The following is a 14,797-nucleotide window of genomic DNA, read 5'->3' as shown; positions in this document are numbered from 1 at the left end:
CGGCGCTGCCCACGGTGGCCGCATCCAAGGACGACGATTCGACCGACGACTACACCGTCACCGTCACGCTGGGGGCTGAGCCGACGGGGACCGCCTCGCCGTCCTCCTCGTCGACGATCAAGACCAAGTCCGACCCGTCGGGCAGCGACGACGCCGCCGACGACTCGAGCTCGTCGTCGCGCGCGATCGCCGCTGCCGTGGCGCAGGCTGAGCCCTTTGATCCGTCGGAGTGGCAGGCCATGACGGTCATGGTGCCCGCCCACGCCGCCATTCCTTCCGGCGCCGCTGCCACCCTCCTGCCCAGCACCGACGGCATCAACATGGCCTCGCTCTCCTCGCTCGCCACCACGCCCACCCCGACATCGTCCGGATCGAGCAGCGACGCTCCGAAGCAGACGCAGTCCTCGTCGCCGTCGCCGTCGTCGTCTTCGGCCTCGGCCAAGGGCACTGGCTCGCCCGACTTCCCAGAGGCTTCGAGCGTTTCGGCCTCGGCTTCGGCCTCGACCTCGACCTCTGCGCCGGCCAAGTCGCTGGTCCAGGACGCGGCGACGACGGACGGAAGGGCCGCGAGCGCCGTCACGGCCACGCCCACGTCTGGTCCCACGCCGACGCCCACGTCGCGCACCGTCGCGGTCCCCGTCACGGCCGTCATCAACAACCAGACCTTCACCAAGACGATCACGCTGACGCTGACGGGTTCAGGACCGGGGCCGACGCCGACCGGGGCCGCTTCCAAGCCGTCGCCGACGTCGGACGCCAACGCGATCCCGGACGAGGATGTGCCCCCGCTGCTGCGTCCGTCTGGCAGCGTGACCGAGGCGACTGGCGGCGACGACGACGAGGACATGGACGACTGCGAAGACGACGACTTTGACGTCGGTGCCTCGTCATCGACGACTCCGTCCGCCCGTCAGCAGAACCTGGTGCTGAGCTACAACGACGTCGACGACGCCGCGCTCACGGGCGAGGATCCGTCGTCGTCGTCGTCGTCTTCATCGTCGTCGTCGTCGCCGAGCTGGTGGAGCAGTGCGATGAGCCTGCTCGGCCTTTGATGGGCGTAGATAGAGTCGCGGCTGTTCCAGGAGAACTTTGAAGCCCTGGCCGGCGGATGATTTGAATCAATCGAGATCGGAAGAGTTGGACGTAAGTGTTTTCGACGTGTTGCGACGTGTTGTGTGTGGGCCGTGCGATGTCGAGGGTCGATGCTGAACGAGCTGGGGCTGACCGGCTCCGAGCGCCCCGAGGATGGTGCATGGCGGGTGCGTGGGGGTGGGGTGGGGTGGGGCACAAGCAAGCTGGGCCGAGATCGTCGCGAGATGCGGCGAGGGTGCACGTGGACACCAACGGCGCTTTCCTATTCGACCCTGCCTGGCCCTAGCCTGCTCTTCCCCCCGCAGCTTGCCGTCGCACGTTCCAGGTCGGAGAATGAAACAGCCACTTTCCTTCGCCAGCCTCAGCTTGCCCTCGTCTGGTCGATCCGACGACTTCTACTCACTTCGGGCGGTGCCGGGCAAGGATCCTACGACACGTCTTCGAGGTCCTGTCCAACGTCGCTTGTGCTTGACGAGGCCTCGAGGCTCGACGTACCCAAGACGGAGAGGCCAGGGACGCCGGACGCTTCCAGATTCGACGTACGAGGCGCTGCGGGAAGAAGCCTGGTTAAACCCCGCCGCTGCACCACCTGCAGCCAGCAGGCACAGCGGCAGATTTCAAATTCGAGGCGAGCCGGGCTAGGCAGATCGAGATGGGCTCGACAGAGGCATCTCGATCTCAGGAGGTGGAGCAACGGCGATGGTACGGTGTGGCTGATCTGGTCGGCGTCGTCCGTTTGGGGCTGATGGCAAAGCGGGATCGACGTGCGCCAACAAAGAGGCAGGCCAGACAGGTGACGAGAATCAGGCACGGTCCCGCCTGCCCTCGATTGACGGGCCCAGAGCGCTGGCTGCGAGAGACGTCGCATGGCATGGCCTCGTCGTGGCCGCCCGCCACCCTCGCCGCCGGTTGCGCACGGAGTCGAGGCCCGTACCCGTCGATGCTGTCGGCGCGGCGTCTTCTGGTCGACACGCCTTGTTTCTGCGCGCTTCCTAGCGCCTCGCCGGGCCAGGAAGCGACGGACAGGAACGTGGCCGCCAGAAAGGGGTGGAGCACATGCACAGCGAGACCAGTCCAGTCCATCCACAGAGAGGCGGCAAGACCTCATCATCGCCCACCGCAAGCGAGTGAGCAGAAGCACCGGTCGTTCGTTCGTCGTTCGATCGAGGCGTGCACGTACGGACGGTCGATGGCTTGCTGCGTGATGGCCGCCGCCGTCGGCGTCGTCGCCTGGTCGTCGCGCGATCTGCCGCTTTTATGCAGACCGACGACCGTGAGCGCCGACTCGTCTCTATTTGTCCGTATGGTCCGAGGTGGCGACGAATGGCAGCATGAGCCGCAAGCAGACAGGGGCGTGGCATGATACGAGCAAGCGGCCAGATGGACGTATGACACGCCGCTGCTTGCTCGACGTGGGCGGCCGGAGCTCCAAGACCACCGGCGAGCCCCCATGGGTCGGCCCAAAGTACGGTCGCCGCAGCGAGGAGATGCGGTAGGCAACCGGGCGGCCGGCCGGCTGGCTGGCGTGCCGGCGACCGGGCGCTTTGCCAGCAGCATGATCGATGCGGCGAGTCAGAGCATGGAAGCACATCAGACGATCGGGGCACGGTGAGCATAGCGGGCAGGCAGCGCGGTGCGGTGTCAAGACGCAGCCACTCACCCGCGAGGAGGCGTGGGGGCCTCGCCCTGGCCGGCTCGACCTGCTGGGTACCAAGGCGACAATGGGGCATATGGCGGCCGCACTTCTTCGAATCCAGGGGCTTGGCCGCCGCGCTGGCGCGCGCGTGCAAGCGGCCGCTCTCTTAGCTTGCTCCTCTTCCCGCCCCTCGCCGAGATCAATTTAGCGGAATCCCGGGATGGTTGAGCCGCTGGCGCTCGATTTGCGGGCCCGTCGCTGGCATGGACGAGCTGGCGAGCGGATGGAGAACGGGTCGAGGTTTCGGGCAGCAGCGGGTACCGTACAGTACATCGTTGTTGACGCATTGACCAGAAAGAAGCTTCGTCCGAGGCGGGCGTGGCCCTGTCGATGGACGAGGAGAGGCGGCCATGCAGCCAGACGGGGCCCAGGCCAGGCCGGGCCAGGCCAAGCCAGATTTCAGCGGCCAGGCCAGCAGGCGGAGAGCCAAGCGTGAGCCAGAGCCAGGGCCAGAGCCAGAGTCGGATTCAGATTCCTCGCTTGGCCCTGGCCGCCTCTCCCGTCTGGCCAGCCGCTGCCCAGCCAGCCAGCAAGCAGCAGCAGCAGCAGCCCTTGCTTGCTTGTTTCCCCTGGCAGCCATCCACCATCTCGTCCTCGTGTTCGACCACGACCTTGCTTCTTCCTTCGACATCCCAACCGCACCCAGTCTCGGAACCCCCGCTGCCGCTCGTTGCACCACCACCGACCCGCCCGCGAGCTCGACGCCAAGCAAGGTGCTCTCGGTTCGGCCCGCCCGCCCCTCGTCGTCTCGTCTTGGTCTCGCCTCCACTACTCTACTATTCGATCTCTCCTCGACCGTTGCTCGACTCTGCCGCGGCGCCCCCTCGTCACTTCGGCTGCATTTGCCTGGTTGAGCTCGGCCAGCATCCGCTCCCTTGGACGGCATCAGGATCGCAGCAGCGGCAGTCGTACAAGCAACCCACCACCAACATCACCACGACAAGCTGCCGGCCCATCCGACACCCAGCAGCTCAGGCCAGCTTCCCACAGCACCGCCGCCGGCCTTCCCGTTGGCACCCCCGCTCTAGAGCATCCGCGCGGCCCTTTGACTCCCAGCTCTCGACCCGCCTCGCTCACTCACCCCCCTCCCTGCTCGCTCCTTCCTTGAGCCAGGCGGCCGCCGCGACCGACGCTCGCCCGCCATGAAGTTTGGTCGCACGATAAAGACGTCGCTCTACGCAGAGTGGGCCGAAAAGTACCTCCAGTACTCGGAGCTCAAAAAAGAGATCAAAAAGAGGCTCGCAGCAAACAATGGCGTGTGGACCGACAAGGACGAAGACGAGTTTGTCGACATCCTCAGCAAGGAGCTCGACAAGGTCTACGACTTCCAGAAGCTAAAGGTTCGTCGCCCGCCTGGCCCACCTTGCCTGCTACTCGTGCCCGACCTGCTCGAGTCGAATTCTGACAATCCGGCCTTCCTTTGCACCCCCCCTTTTCGTCGCCGCAGGTCACCGAGATCACTGAGCGGATCAAGCAGGCACAGGCCGAAGTCAACCTGCTTGTCTCGTCGCGCAACAACTCGGCCTCGTCGCTGCCCTCGCGCAACACGTCCCGCCCCACATCTCGCGCCGGATCCGACGTCGACGACGACAGCGCAAGCCGCAACGGCAAGCGCAGATCCAACGGCGTCCTCTACGCCGCCGACGACGCCGGCTCCGACGACGAATTCGACAGCGACACGGAAAACAGCGACGCCTACGAGGAGCGCTTTGCCGAGCTCGAGGAGCGCCTCGCCGTCATCATCGCCGACGTCCACGACCTCGCCCTGTTCACCAAGCTCAACTACACGGGCTTCCACAAGATTGTCAAGAAACACGACAAGCAGACTGGGCGCCTGCTGCGCAAGGAGTTTGTCCAGCACTACCTCGGCGCGCGGCCCTTTTACAAGGAGAACTACGACCAGCTCATCGTCAAGCTCTCGAAGCTCTTTGATCTCGTGCGCACGCGCGGCAACCCGGTCCAGGGCGACTCGAGCGCCGGCGGCTCCCAGAGCGCCTTTGTGCGCCAGACGACAAAGTACTGGGTCCACCCGGACAACATTGTCCCGCTCAAGCTCGTCATCCTCAAGCACCTGCCCGTGCTCGTCTTCAATGCCGACAAGGACTACTCGCAGGAGGACAGCGCCATCACGTCAATCTACTACGACAATGAGGACCTCGAGCTCTACCTGGGCCGGCTAGAAAAGACCGAGGGCGCCGAGGCCATCCGGCTGCGCTGGTACGGCGGCATGGACAACAAGCAGATCTTTGTCGAGCGCAAGACGCACCGCGAGGACTGGACCGGCGAAAAGAGCGTCAAGGCCCGCTTCCCCATCAAGGAGGAAAACGTCAACGCCTTCATGAGCGGCGACTACACCATGGACGAGACGTTCGAGGCGCTGCGCAAGAAGGGCAAAAAGTCGGACAAGGAGGTCGACTCGATGCTCCAGCTGGCCAACGAGGTCCAGTACGCCGTCCTCGAGCGCAAGCTGCAGCCCGTCATGCGCAGCTTCTACAACCGCACCGCCTTCCAGCTGCCCGGCGACGCCCGCGTCCGCATCTCGCTCGACACCGAGCTCACCCTGGTGCGCGAGGACAACTGGGACGGCCGACGCCGCGCCGGCGACAACTGGCGCAGGATGGATATCGGCATCGACTTCCCCTTCGACCAGCTGCCCGCCGAGGACGTCGAGCGCTTCCCCTACGGCGTGCTCGAGGTCAAGCTGCAGACCCAGCTGGGCCAGGAGCCGCCCGAGTGGATCAAGGAGCTCGTCGCCAGCCACCTGGTCGAGGCCGTGCCCAAGTTTTCCAAGTTCATCCACGGCTGCGCCACCCTCCTCGCCAACCGCGTCGACCTCGTCCCCTTCTGGCTGCCCCAGATGGAGATCGACATCCGCAAGCCGCCCAGCAACAACCTGGCCATCGAGCGGCCCGCGGGCGGCGCATCGTCGTCGACCCACTCGCACCCGTCGTCGCGGCCCGATACCCCTGGCTCCAAGGCGTCGTCGTCGCACAACGCGCAGCCCTACCACGAGCCGGTCAGCGAGGACGAGTTTGACGGCGTCGACGAGGACAACGAGGGCAGGGCCACGGCCGTCGGCGACGAGGCCCGCGAGGCCGGCAGCCTCGGCCTGTCGGCGTTTGACCCGCGCATTCGCGAGATCCGCGAGGAGCGCGAGCGAAACATCCGCGCCAGGCGCGAGGAGCTGGCCAAGCAGATGGAGCACGGCCCGGCGGACAAGACGTCCAACGTCGCCGCGGGCATGTTGGCCGCCGACGCCGCCACCATCGGCGGCGCCGGCGGAAGCGGGGCGAGGAGCGCGTCGCGGGACCCGGCGCGGTCAAAGAAGCCGGTGGCGCCGACGCGCGACGAGATCCTGGCGCCCTCGAACCGCTTCGACAAGAGCTACTTTTCCAAGCTGACGCCCAAGAACATCCAGCGGTTGTGGAAGACCAAGGGGCGTAGCCACGAGCCCGATGACGGCGACGATGACGACGACGACCAGGAAGAGGACGACCCGATCCGGCGCGCGCTCGAGGGGCGGGACGAGGAGGAGCCGCGCGGTTTCGGCTCCGGTCCGCCGCCGGGCGTCGAGTACACGCGCGACTTCCACGCGCAGCCGGGCAAGAAGGTCTCGATCCCCATCCGCGTCGAGCCCAAGGTGTACTTTGCCAACGAGCGCACTTTCCTCAAGTGGCTCGAGTTCAACGTCTTCCTGTCGGCCTTGGCCGTCGGGCTGCTCAACTTTAGCAAGCCGGGCGACCGCGCCGGGCTGATTGCGTCGTCGTTTTTCACCGTCGTCGCCCTCGTCGGCATCGCCTACTGCGGCATCATCTACATGATCCGCGCCTACAAGATCCGCGCAAAGGAGAGCAGCCACGTCTACTTTGACGCCGTCGGCCCCACGATCCTCTGCGTCGCCATCCTCTCGGCGGTGCTCGTCAACTTTATCCTGCGCTACACCGAATCCCACGATTCGAGGACCGGTCGCGGCCTGGTCAACTAGCGGCGGCGGCAGTGGCGGCGCCGCCCGCTCCCCTCCTCGCCTTGGCTCTTATCGTCTCGTCGTCGGTGGCCTCCGCCCTTTTTGCTCCCTCCCTTCCTCCCTACTCCACTCCTTTGCCACCTCTGTCTCTCCCTCTCCGCCTCTCTAGGTCCACTCGTTTGTATCTAAGCTTTGCAAGCCAAACCCCCTCGTCGCTCGTCTCGCCTTGCCGTCACCTCGGGAAGAAGCGGAAGGAAGACCAACGACGCGGCGTCGTCGCGGTCTTTGCTGTGCACGGATAGCGCAGAGGCCATGATGTGACGAATCGAGATTGGGACAGCACACGAGGAAATGAAGCGAGGAAAAGGTACGGTGCGACCTCGCAAAGGAGCGGCGGGAGGAGGAGCACGGAAGGACGCGGCAAGGGATCGATCGGCTTCTACTTCATCCTCTTTTTGGCCTTGTCGATGTGCTTTCGCAGCTTTTTCGACTTTTCGCGCAGCGACGCCTTCTTTTTGCTCCGGACGCCCCACGATTTGGCCACCATCCTGCAGGTTGACGAAGGAAAGAGAGGGAGGACCGAGGATCAACAAGCAAGGGAGGTGTCAGTGGATCCGCGTATCGAAGGGGGATGGATACGAGACCGGGGCGGGGGGCCACACGCATACGCACTGGAAGTTCTTTCCCTTTTCCTTTTCGCGGTTGGTCGTCGAGCTGCCGCCCTCCTTGTTCTTTTTCCCCTTTCGGCTTCCGTACTTTTCGCGGTCCTCGCGTCCCTTTTCGATCGACGCCATACGCTCCTCGTAGTCGGCCTTGGCCTTCTTGCGCGGTCCGAGGATATCGCCCTCGTCGAGAAAGACGCCGTCGGCGTTGAGCGACGACGATCCCGCCGCCCGCTTCTTGGCGCCCTGCTTGAGCGTCTCGAGCTCCCGCTTGGCCCGCGCCCCCGCCAGCCCGCCCGTAGAGATGAGCGTCTCGAGCTGCGTGATCCGCAGCGCGTTGAGCGTCGCAAAGTCGGCCGGCGTCAGAATCTTGCTCGTCGCCAGCGTCGAGATGCGTTCCGTCTCGGCCGACACGGCCGCCGTGGCCGCTTCAACGTCGCCCGCCTTGACCTCACCGCCCGCCTTTTTGTCGCCCTCGCCCTCGCCCTCGCCCTCGCCCTTGTCGTCGTCGTTGTCGTCGCTGCCGCTCGCGTCGCTGTCGCTCGTCTCGACTTCTTCGCCCTTGTCGCGCCGCTCCTGCCTCGCCGCCTTCCTCGCCAGCCTCTCGCGCTTCCGCCGGCGCTCCTCGCGCTTCCGCTCCAGCCGCTCCCGCATCATGTCCTTGGCGCTCTTCTTCTCCCGCTTCGTCTCCTCGTCGTCGTCGCTGTCGCTGTCCGACAGGTGGAAGGCGGCCCCGTCGTCGTCGTCCGACGACACGTTGATCCAGCCGTCCTCGGATTCGGACTCGGACCCAGAGTCGGCCTCCCAGCCCTCCCAGCCCGCCGCATCGTCGTCGCCGTCGGCATCGTCGCCGCCTGCGCCGCCCTCTCCGTCCTCGGCCTTCTGCCTCTGCTGCTCCTCGAGGTGCTTCTCGAGCAGCTCGATGCCGCGGATGCCGCGCACCTCGTCCTGCGCCACGCCAAACGGCAGCGCCGTGTGGCCCTCGGCGACGGCGAGCGTGCCCATCTTGCCGCGCTCCTTTTTCTTGAGCAGTCCCGGGTTGACCTCGCGGTAGAGCGAGAGCATGCCGCGCGCCGCCGCCGCCACGCCCTTGTCCTTGGAGCGGCGGTACGAGATGAGGTCCTCAAGCAGCGCCTCGTCCATGGCCCACGGCTGGCGCTTGCAGATCTCGCGGATCGAGTTGAGGCCCGCCGCCACGACCTCGGACGACACGCCCGGGTGGATAAAGGCGTCCGAGATCTTGCGCACCACGGGCGTCAGGACGTCGGGCGGCGTCTGGTCGTGCACGCTCTGGGCGAGCGAGACGAGGATCAGGGTGATGTGGAGCTGGTGCGGCGCCAGGTACTTGACGACGTAGCTGTAGAAGCTCAGCACGCACAGCTTGTGCGCCGCCATGACGCGCGACAGCAGCTGCATCATGCGCACCTTGATCTCGATCGTGTGGCGCTTTTCGCGGTCGCCGCGGCTGAGGTTGTCAAACAGCTTCTCGCCAAAGTTCTGGGCGTCGTTGAGCAGGTAGAGGGCGGCAAAGTTGGTGTTGCCGTCCGAGCCGGTGCTGCCCTCGACCGACGCCTCCTGCTTGGCGCGCCGCTTCTTGCGCACCTGGCTGGCCGCCGCCTTGATCTTTTTGTCGCCGCTGCGCGTCTTTTTGCCCACCTTGCGCTGGTGCTTCATCTTTTCGATCTCGGCGCCGCCGTCCGAGTCCTCGTCGTCGTCCGACGCCTCGTCCTCGGCCGAGTGGAGGTCGCCCAGGAAGAAGCGGATGGCCGACGACTGGACGCGCGGGTGCGGGTGGAAGCAGGCCAGGGCGAGGAGCGAGACGGTCTTGGCGTCGTTCCAGATGGCCTTGCGCCACAGGTTGGCGGCGAGGCGCACCGCCCACAGCGCCTCGGACTTGCCGGTGAGCTGGCCCTTTTTGCCGTGGAGGGGCGCGCTGGCGGCGCCGGCGCCCGAAGAGACGGCGTCGATGCCCTGCTGCACGATGCCAAAGAGGAGGCCCTGGACGACGCGGTTGAGGCGGTGGTTCTTGGCCTTGAGGTTGGCGTTCTTGAGGTCCTGGAGGATGGTGGCCTGGACCGAGGTACGCAGCGACGACGACGTGGTGATGGTGAGGAGCGGGAAGAGGGTGCGGAGGAGGGCCTCGGAGGTGATGACGTCGCGGTTGCGGAGGAGGATGAGGGAGCGGAGGCAGGCGACGCGGATGTCGGGGGTGAGGGCGGCATGGTGGTTGAGGAGGAGGTCGGAGAGGTGCGAGGGGAGGGGCGCGGTAATGTCCGGGTACGAGGGCGCGAGCTGGGTGACAAACGAGATGAGCTGGACCAGCTTGACCTGCTGGTCCTTTGCGATCTTGGGCGCGGCCATGGCACCGGCGGCGGCGGCGCCCTGCTGAGGGCCGACATCGAGCGATGCAGCGGCGACGCCGGCGTCGAGAGCGAGGTCGGCGGCAAAGATGCTGCGCAGACTCTGGTAGTGGTTCCACTGGGCGGTGAATTCCTCGACGTAGGCGTCTGGCTGTCGTTTGAGGAGGTTCTGGAGGGCGGGGAGGTTGTCGGTGTTGAGGAGGCCCCGGCCCATGGAACGGTGGGTGAGGCCGCCCTCTTTTACGATGGCGGTGGGCACGGGCTTGCCGCTCTTGTCCTTGGTCGGCGGCATGGCGGGTGGCCGGGGGTTGGGGGTTGATGGGAGGTGAGGATGGCGGCGGTGGTGGTGGTGGCGAACAGCGCAGACGAAGAGGAAGAATCGAGGACCGCTGGACCCGAGCTCAGCCCAGATTGAGAGGCGGCAGGGCCCCAGGGCCCCAGGGCCCCCACGCCCAGCCCCGAGCAGAAATTTGGCAGCTTGCCCGCCGAGACTGGCCTCGCTCGAGAAATTTTTGGCGGCGAGGTCCGGAAGTCGGGCTCGCCGCTGCTGCCCTTGCGCCGCATGGCAGCGGGAAATTTTCTGGCTTGGTGGCTAGCCAGGCCTTGGCTTGCCTCACCTCCCCCCGGCACCCTGGCTGGCTGGCTGAAGCTCGACCTGTCTCGGCCCATTCCTATTCCTTTCACGCCGCCGACGACGACGACGACGACGACGACCACCACCACCATCCGCATCCTCCAACTTCAACCGACACCATGGACGACGACGATGGACTCATGCTCAACTTTGCCTCGGCCTCGACGACGGGCGCCGGGGCCGCCAGGAAGCCAAACAGCCGCGAGAGGAGAAAGGAGCACATTGCCACCAACCGCGCCAACAAGCAGCAGCACCACCAGCAGCAGCAGCACAGCGGTGCCAGTGTCAGCAGCAGCAGTAAATCGCCATCAGCGCGCCCAGCAGTGGCATCCTCGACGCAGCAGCCACGGCCACGGCAATCGCCCGCACAGCCCCGCGCAGGCCCATCGTCGTCGGCAGCACCGGCGGCGGCTCCTCCGGCCGCCAAGAGGCAGAGGGTGCAATCCGCTTCGGCATCGTCCGCCGCACAGCCATCGGCAGGATCCGCCCGCGTACCCGCTGGCGGTGTCATCTCGTCGCTCTTCCCCACGACCCGCACGACGGCACCTTCCGATGTCGCCCTGTCATTCCAGTCGGCCGCCGCCGCCGCCGCTGCCGCTGCTCCCAAAAAGGACCACGCACCCACCAACGCGCCCTCGGCCAACGCCAGCTTTGCCGACCTCGGCCTGGACCCGCTGCTCGTCGCCCACCTCGCCACAAAGATGAACATCGGAACCCGCCCGACGTCGATCCAGAAGATGGCGCTGCCCGCCCTCCTCTCGCCCGATGCGTCCCGAGACGTCTTCATCCAGGCCCAGACCGGCTCCGGAAAGACGCTCACCTACCTCCTCCCCATCCTCCAGTCCCTCCTCCCCCTCTGCGAGGAGAGCTTCATCGATCGCTCCGTCGGCACCCTCGCAATCATCCTCGCCCCCACCCGCGAACTCGCAAGGCAGATCTACGAGGTCCTCGAGAAGCTCGTCTCGCTCGCACTCACCCTCAAGCAGCAGCAGGAGGAACAGCAGCAGCACCAGGACAGAGCGAGCGCAGGTGACGACGACGACGACGACGACGCCGCCGTCGAACGCGCCACCGTCCGCCGCACACGCTGGCTCGTGCCCGGCCTCCTCTGCGGCGGCTCGACGCGCAACCACGAAAAGCAGCGCCTCCGCAAGGGCTGCCCCATCCTCGTATCCACGCCCGGCAGGCTGCTCGACCACCTCCAGAACACGTCGAGCTTCGAGGTGGGCAAGTGCCGGTGGCTCATCCTCGACGAGGCAGACCGCCTCCTCGAGATGGGCTTCGAGGAGCAGCTCACCGGCATCATCAAGGCCCTCGACGGCAGGCGAAGGCTCGGCTGCGTGGCCGCCAGAGAGGCCATGCCCGGCTACGACGCCGACGCTGCGCCCGGCACCGACGCCTACATCCGCGACGTCGAAGTGACCGACTCGATGGGCATCGCCTGGTGGTCCCACCGCCGCAGAGTCGTCCTCTGCTCGGCCACGCTTGACGAAAACGTCCAGGTGCTCGCGGGCAACACGCTCCAGAACCCGCTCGTGCTTCGCGGCGGCAAGGACGAGCCTGCGCCCGCAGCCATCTCCGGCGCCGACGCCGACGCCGCAACCGCTTCCGCCGGTGATCACGGCAGCGCCGAGGCCGTCGACGCCGGCGAGACCGCCGATGCTGCCGCCCCGGCCGCCAAGCACCAGTTCTCGGCCCCCGCCCAGCTCGAGCAGAACTACGTCGTGACGCCGCCCAAGCTGCGCCTCGTCACGCTCCTCGCCGTGCTGCGCGCCTACCTGGCTCGCGCCAAAAAGACGCTCAAGTTCAGCGACACCTCCGCTACCGGCGCTGCCGCCGCGACGGGCGCCGGCCGGATCATTGTCTTTATGAGCTGCACCGACTCGGTCGATTTCCACTGGAAGGCCCTGGGCGGCGCCAAGATGTCGGCGCTCGACGACGCCGACGACGAGTCCGACTCGTCCTCCGACGAGGGCGGCGAGGGCGAAGCAAAGATGCGCAAGAAGAAGCAGGCGCCCGTCTTCCAGACGTCGGAGCTGATCCCCAACGTGCCCATCTTTAAGCTGCACGGATCCATGACGCAGGCGGAGCGGATCGCCTCGCTGCGTGCGTTTTCGCGGTCCGGCGATGCGGCGGCGGGGGCGGCCAACGAGGGCGGCGGCAGCGGCAAGGGTGCGATCCTGTTCTGCACCTCGGTGGCGTCGCGCGGCCTGGACCTGCCGCAGGTCGGGTGCGTCGTGCAGCTCGACCCGCCGACCGAGGGCGGCATCGAGGAGTACCTGCACCGCGTCGGGCGAACCGCGCGGGTCGGAAAGCGGGGCGAGTCGTGGCTGCTGGTGCAGCCGCAGGAAGAGGGGTGGGTGCACGACGTGCTCGAAGCCAACATGGTCATCGACTCGCCGTCGTCGGCATCGCTCGCCACTAGGGCGGGACGACGGGACGAGGACGACGTCAAGATCGCGCCCGCGGCGCTGGAGCCCGTGCTCCTCTCTGGCTTTGGCGGGGAGCGGGGTACGTTGGAGTACCAGTCGCGCGCGACTGACGTGCAGCTGGCGTTTGAGCGGTGGGTGCTGCACCGCGACGAGGCGAGCGAGCTGGCGCGCCGCGCCTTTTTGAGCCACGTGCGCGCCTACGCCACCCACCCGAGCCAGGAGAAGCAGTGGTTCAACGTGCGCACGCTGCACCTCGGTCACCTCGCCAAGGCATTCGCACTGCGAGAGGCTCCAAAGAGTCTCGGCGCCAAATCCAAGTCCAAGTCCGCTTCCGCTTCCGCTTCCGCCTCGGCCTCGGCTGCGGGGGACAAGAAGCGCAAGCGAATCGGCGGCGGTGGCAAAGAGGACGCTGCGACGACGACGACGACGGATGGATTCGAACTGGACAAGCAGGCGCTCAAGAACCTCTCGTCCTCGATCGTCTCTGGTGCGGGCGGCAAGGGCGGGATGACGGACGAGGTGTGGGAGGCGCAGCGGCGGATGCGCGGCAAAGGTGGGCAGGGCGAGACCGAGGCCGAATCGCGCATGTACGCCAAGGTGCGCGCGCTCGGCAAACTGTCGCGCAAGCACGGCGTCCTGGCCGCCCACGCCGCCGACGACTTCCAGATCGCCTAGCGCCGCCCTGCACCTGCGCTGCACTGCACTGCCGTTGCGCTGTCGTCGACAGAGGCAGAGGCAGAAGAGGAGGGGGACGCCGCGGGGGAGTGGGTGGCAATTTTTGTATTCAGGCGGGGGAGGTCGAGACGGGTATGTGGGCTGGCGCGGGGGGCGCGCGCGGGGGCCCGATGATCGAGATGAATACCAAGGATGAGGCGATAAGGAGCGTCGTGTGGCAGGAGCCGTTGCGGGGCCGGACAAGGCCCGGATGGTCGGTCGGTCGAAAGCAGGTGACGGGATGGAAGCAGAGGGATACCGGACGCAGGGGCGAGCGAGCGAGCGAGGGTGAGGCCTCGATCCGCCTGCTCATGGCGCCTCGCTCGTCGCGCCGCCTGACCGGGTCGAGTAGAGGCTGTCGAGCGCTTGCCTGCGCAGAACAGAGTCGGTCGGAAGGAAGAATTCGGCCTTCAGCTGGACATCCTCTCAACCGCGCCGGCCACGTCGGACGGCCCGACACTCACATCCACGCCTCCATGTCCTTTGCCGATGGGGCTTGGAGGAAGTACGAGTTCGAGGCCGTGTAGGCGCCAAAGACGTGTTGTCGCTGTACTCCCGCATAGCGGCAGGCAGGACGGCGCAAAAGAAGGGCGTCAGGGATTGCAACGGCGACGAGGTTGATGGTGGGGCGCTGCAAACTAACCTCGAGCATGGCCTCGATGTTTTCGTCGTGCTCGACTCGCACCGACGCCACGTTGATGGCCATGATTTCGTCGAGCTCCGAGTTGCTCTCGTAGACGTAGAGGAATGGTCTGTGGTGCGCCGCATGCGGCACATCGAGCAAGCAAGCCCAGTGTGGTCAGCATTCAGCCCTCCCCCATATGAGCACCACCGAGGGCGCGACCCGCCCAAACTCACCTCCGCAATGCAAACCACCGCTTGATCCACTGGTCCGAAAACGCCTCGACGGGCATCATGAGCCAGCCGCGCTTGGCCGCATTGTCCGACCGCGCCACCAGCGACACCTCGGCCGTCAGCTTGACCGGCTCTGCCTGCGCCTGCGCCGGCGGCAGCGGCAGCGGCGACACTGACCCCGCTATCGCTGCATTCGTCGCTGTCGCCGTCGCACCCGCACTCGCACTCGCAGCCGTTTGCGCCAGGCGCCGCGCCTCTTCCTCCGCCGACGACTCTTCCGCCAGCACGGCCATCTTCGAGTCGCGCACCGCCCGCTGCCACAGCTCGAGCACCTTGGCCATCAGCTGCTCGCTGCTGGCTGACCCGGGGCCCATCCCCTCGCCATCGG

The 14,797-nt window shown here is 66.6% G+C and overlaps 5 protein-coding genes across 5 annotated transcripts in view; 3 read left to right on the top strand and 2 right to left on the bottom strand.

Moving 5' to 3' along the window:
- PFL1_06629 (uncharacterized protein) overlaps positions 1–1,052 on the top strand; it is a gene marked incomplete at both ends in the record, with an annotated part of 2,750 nt that extends 1,698 nt beyond the window's left edge. The window contains one exon of the mRNA XM_007884175.1: positions 30–1,052. Coding sequence (XP_007882366.1) covers positions 30–1,052 — 1,023 coding nt within the window. The remainder of the gene's footprint in view (positions 1–29) is intronic.
- Positions 1,053–3,930: 2,878 nt separating this feature from the next.
- PFL1_06628 (uncharacterized protein) lies at positions 3,931–6,773 on the top strand (the record flags this gene model as incomplete). Its single annotated transcript, XM_007884174.1, has 2 exons — positions 3,931–4,128; positions 4,236–6,773. 2 exons carry the CDS (start codon positions 3,931–3,933, stop codon positions 6,771–6,773), a joined length of 2,736 nt encoding a protein of 911 aa, XP_007882365.1.
- A 418-nt stretch (positions 6,774–7,191) lies between these two features.
- PFL1_06627 (uncharacterized protein) lies at positions 7,192–10,066 on the bottom strand (the record flags this gene model as incomplete). The annotated part of the gene is made up of 2 exons (XM_007884173.1): positions 7,192–7,300; positions 7,425–10,066. The coding sequence occupies 2 exons, from the start codon at positions 10,064–10,066 to the stop codon at positions 7,192–7,194; spliced, it is 2,751 nt and encodes a 916-aa protein (XP_007882364.1).
- A 461-nt stretch (positions 10,067–10,527) lies between these two features.
- PFL1_06626 (uncharacterized protein) lies at positions 10,528–13,515 on the top strand (the record flags this gene model as incomplete). The annotated part of the gene is made up of 1 exon (XM_007884172.1): positions 10,528–13,515. One exon carries the CDS (start codon positions 10,528–10,530, stop codon positions 13,513–13,515), a length of 2,988 nt encoding a protein of 995 aa, XP_007882363.1.
- A 1,234-nt stretch (positions 13,516–14,749) lies between these two features.
- PFL1_06625 (uncharacterized protein) overlaps positions 14,750–14,797 on the bottom strand; it is a gene marked incomplete at both ends in the record, with an annotated part of 4,693 nt that continues 4,645 nt past the window's right edge. Inside the window, one exon of the mRNA XM_007884171.1 lies at positions 14,750–14,797. This exon is cut by the window's right edge and continues 4,032 nt beyond it. Coding sequence (XP_007882362.1) covers positions 14,750–14,797 — 48 coding nt within the window.

The sequence above is a fragment of the Pseudozyma flocculosa genome (assembly GCF_000417875.1).
Source record: "Pseudozyma flocculosa PF-1 unplaced genomic scaffold scaffold00028, whole genome shotgun sequence".
NCBI classification, from domain to species: Eukaryota; Fungi; Basidiomycota; class Ustilaginomycetes; order Ustilaginales; family Ustilaginaceae; genus Pseudozyma; species Pseudozyma flocculosa.
This window is presented reverse-complemented; position numbering and strand designations above follow the sequence as displayed.